The following is a 2,854-nucleotide window of genomic DNA, read 5'->3' as shown; positions in this document are numbered from 1 at the left end:
GTGTACGATTATATTAATATAATATAATGGAATAACATTGTCACAGATTTTTTCCTTTTTCTCTTATAGACTATACAAATATTCCTTGACGACAAGACAAAAAAACTACATATCCCAATCTAATCATCATCATCCATAATAATTAATCTGAATGATACTTAGCATATGAATTGAAAAGATTAGATAAAATGATTGTAACCTTCTTACCACTTCCAGAACATATTCATGAGTGCTAAGTGCTAAACTAGTGTTCTTTGTACATGTTAGAATATTACAGTAATTACGTTTATTTGTGTTTTTCAAATGGCGTTTACATGTTTTATATGTTAAAATACATACTAATCAATGTTTATGTATATTCACATGCACGTCATGACGACAAAAGCAAAGAATTCTTATTCATTGATACCTTCAACTCCTCCACTTGATGACCACTTCTTTATAAGAAGCCTTTAGATTCGCCAATAAGCCTAAACTGGTAGTCTGGAAGCTACGTTTAAGCTTACGTTTATTCCAAAAGCATACTTCTATTATGTATTATAGCATAATGTAGTTATACTTTGATCCGACTATACTTAGCAGAAATTTTTGTACTTGTTAATTGATTCTATCAACAGAACTCTGATATTTATTTTCAGAAGATTTCTGTCGTATTAAAACTAAATATTTAAAACATAGGATATAGTTATTTGAGTTTTCTTATGAGACCATTTCTCGCTGTAGACTAATCTTACTCTAACTATATATAGTCATACATGACACATCTGATGCTCGAGTAGTGTCACAGAAAATAAATGTACCACCATATCCTGTACTATATTTTAACAAATCTTATCTCCAAAACCAAAGTGGGCTAAACCCATCTACTTCAAGAGTACGTACTACTATAGTTCTCTCAAATTTCAACTCAGTTATTAAGATTAACTACGTAAAACATGGGATATGGTGATCAAAATAAACGCATTACCATATACTGTACTAGTGTATTTGATCAATCTTTATCTTCCGATCAAATTGGGCTAAACCCATTTAAAGAGCACTATAAGCCCAAACCCTACTCGTATGTTCACATCAAGAGAGTCCTGATGAGTTTATGTAAAACTAATGTTACATATGATGGATATGATATTAAATGTAATTTTGAACTGTCTTCTGTTGTAATTGTCATAAAATTGCTATTGAGTATTGACGCTAGTATTTAATTATTTGTGGATAGACTCGGTTTGATTTCTGAATTTCCAGTGAGATTAACAGGAGATAAGTCATAAGATTATAAACGACAACATTTCACATTTTGGGAAATGTGAAAATATGTACAATGAGTCAATGACATTTTTTGACAATAAAAAGATTCCTTAGTTGTGTATTCAACCAGCTTTTTCCATGTGCTCCCAAAAAATCAAGTATAAATTTTCATCAACAAAAACAAAAAGAAAGAGTGAAGGTACAAAAAAAATCAGAAAGATACGACACAAGAGGAAGAGATCTTTGGAGGACAAGATGACATGAGCTAGCTTTGAAACTCAGCACCTCCATATATATTCTTTCATTAAGATTCTACAAACACCTTCTTTTCACTGTCTTACGTCGTACGTTCACTTTACATTCACCATTTTATGCTACTAGGGTTTTTATATAACGTATATATTTTAATGTTTTGGAAGTCTTGTTTCTCTGCATGTACTTGACAATCTTCACCCAATCACATCTCTTCTTTAGATATTCTTCAGCATCAGACCCTCAACAAATATTCCAACAATTAAATGAAAACCTCGTTTGCACTCATAATTAACACCAGCACTCATAGCAGCATAACATGATAACTGAAAAACCATATAGAGTATTTTCTCTTCGTGGAAAAAATAAACAGGATAAGCCCTTTAAAAAAAACACGAAAGGGTTCATCAATAATAACCACGTTGTTTATCTAATAAAAGATAAATGTTATACAGACTATAACAAAACTATTTTATATAGTGCTCATGTCTCATCAGATCACACCCGTTACCCGTATTATGTGATCAACAGGACGACGTCTTTTGGACCTTTCTTCCCCACCACCGTGTCCCATCATCACCGACTGGTTTGACCGTTTGAGCAACGACTCAAGTGCGTTCTGTAGTAATGTCACGGACTCGACACTGTGCTGCTCTTTGTTGCCGACCACAACGAGATCATTTCTTGTCCGACCACCGATTGTTGTCATATAGGCATAGACAGTTTCCATCCGAAGAGATCTAAGTGTCTCCACGAGATCTTTCATGAGATCTGGCCTGTCCTCGCAGCAGAACGATACTTTGAAGATTATCCGACCATCTTCGTTGGAACAGTCTTCGAAGTTGAGTACACTGATTTCGTCTGTCTCGGACGGTACGGTCTCTTTGGAGATATCTAGGGTTTGTTGTTTTAGTTCATTGACTCGTTGGACCACTTTGGCTAGTAGTGTGGCTTTGTCGGTCTGTGAAGAAACATATGAAACGTAAGAAAGAGAAAAGTCTTGGATCTTCTTTTTTTGTAAACTAAAAAATCTTGAATCTGGAAACTCTTTGTTCGAGGAATCTTGTCTTGCATGTTCAACTTGTTTCAAATAATTTTTTGTTTTAAAAAGCTTGAGAACTTTTCCGACAAAATGATTTAACAGCTTCAGAGAATAAAAATCACTTTGAAAGCTGTTCATAAATTTGTCCTCAATTTTCTAGATATTCCCAGTACTTGCAGCTTTTTAATATTCGAAAACATTACAAATTTTCAACTTCAATAAATCAAATCCTAAGACAGTAGACAGTAGTCACAGTGCGTTATACTGATGAATTAGCCAAGCAAGATTAGTTAAGCACTTAACTAACTAAATAAA

The 2,854-nt window shown here is 33.5% G+C and overlaps 1 protein-coding gene across 1 annotated transcript in view; it reads right to left on the bottom strand.

Moving 5' to 3' along the window:
- Positions 1-1,990: 1,990 nt before the first annotated feature.
- The window catches only part of LOC130511427 (putative transcription factor bHLH107), a 1,290-nt gene continuing 426 nt past the window's right edge, over positions 1,991-2,854 (bottom strand). Inside the window, exon 2 of the mRNA XM_057008416.1 lies at positions 1,991-2,458. Coding sequence (XP_056864396.1) covers positions 1,991-2,458 — 468 coding nt within the window. The remainder of the gene's footprint in view (positions 2,459-2,854) is intronic.

The sequence above is a fragment of the Raphanus sativus genome, chromosome 4, assembly GCF_000801105.2.
Source record: "Raphanus sativus cultivar WK10039 chromosome 4, ASM80110v3, whole genome shotgun sequence".
NCBI lineage: Eukaryota > Viridiplantae > Streptophyta > Magnoliopsida > Brassicales > Brassicaceae > Raphanus > Raphanus sativus.
The sequence above is the reverse complement of the archived record's forward strand: the minus strand, read 5'-3'. Positions and strand labels throughout refer to the sequence as shown.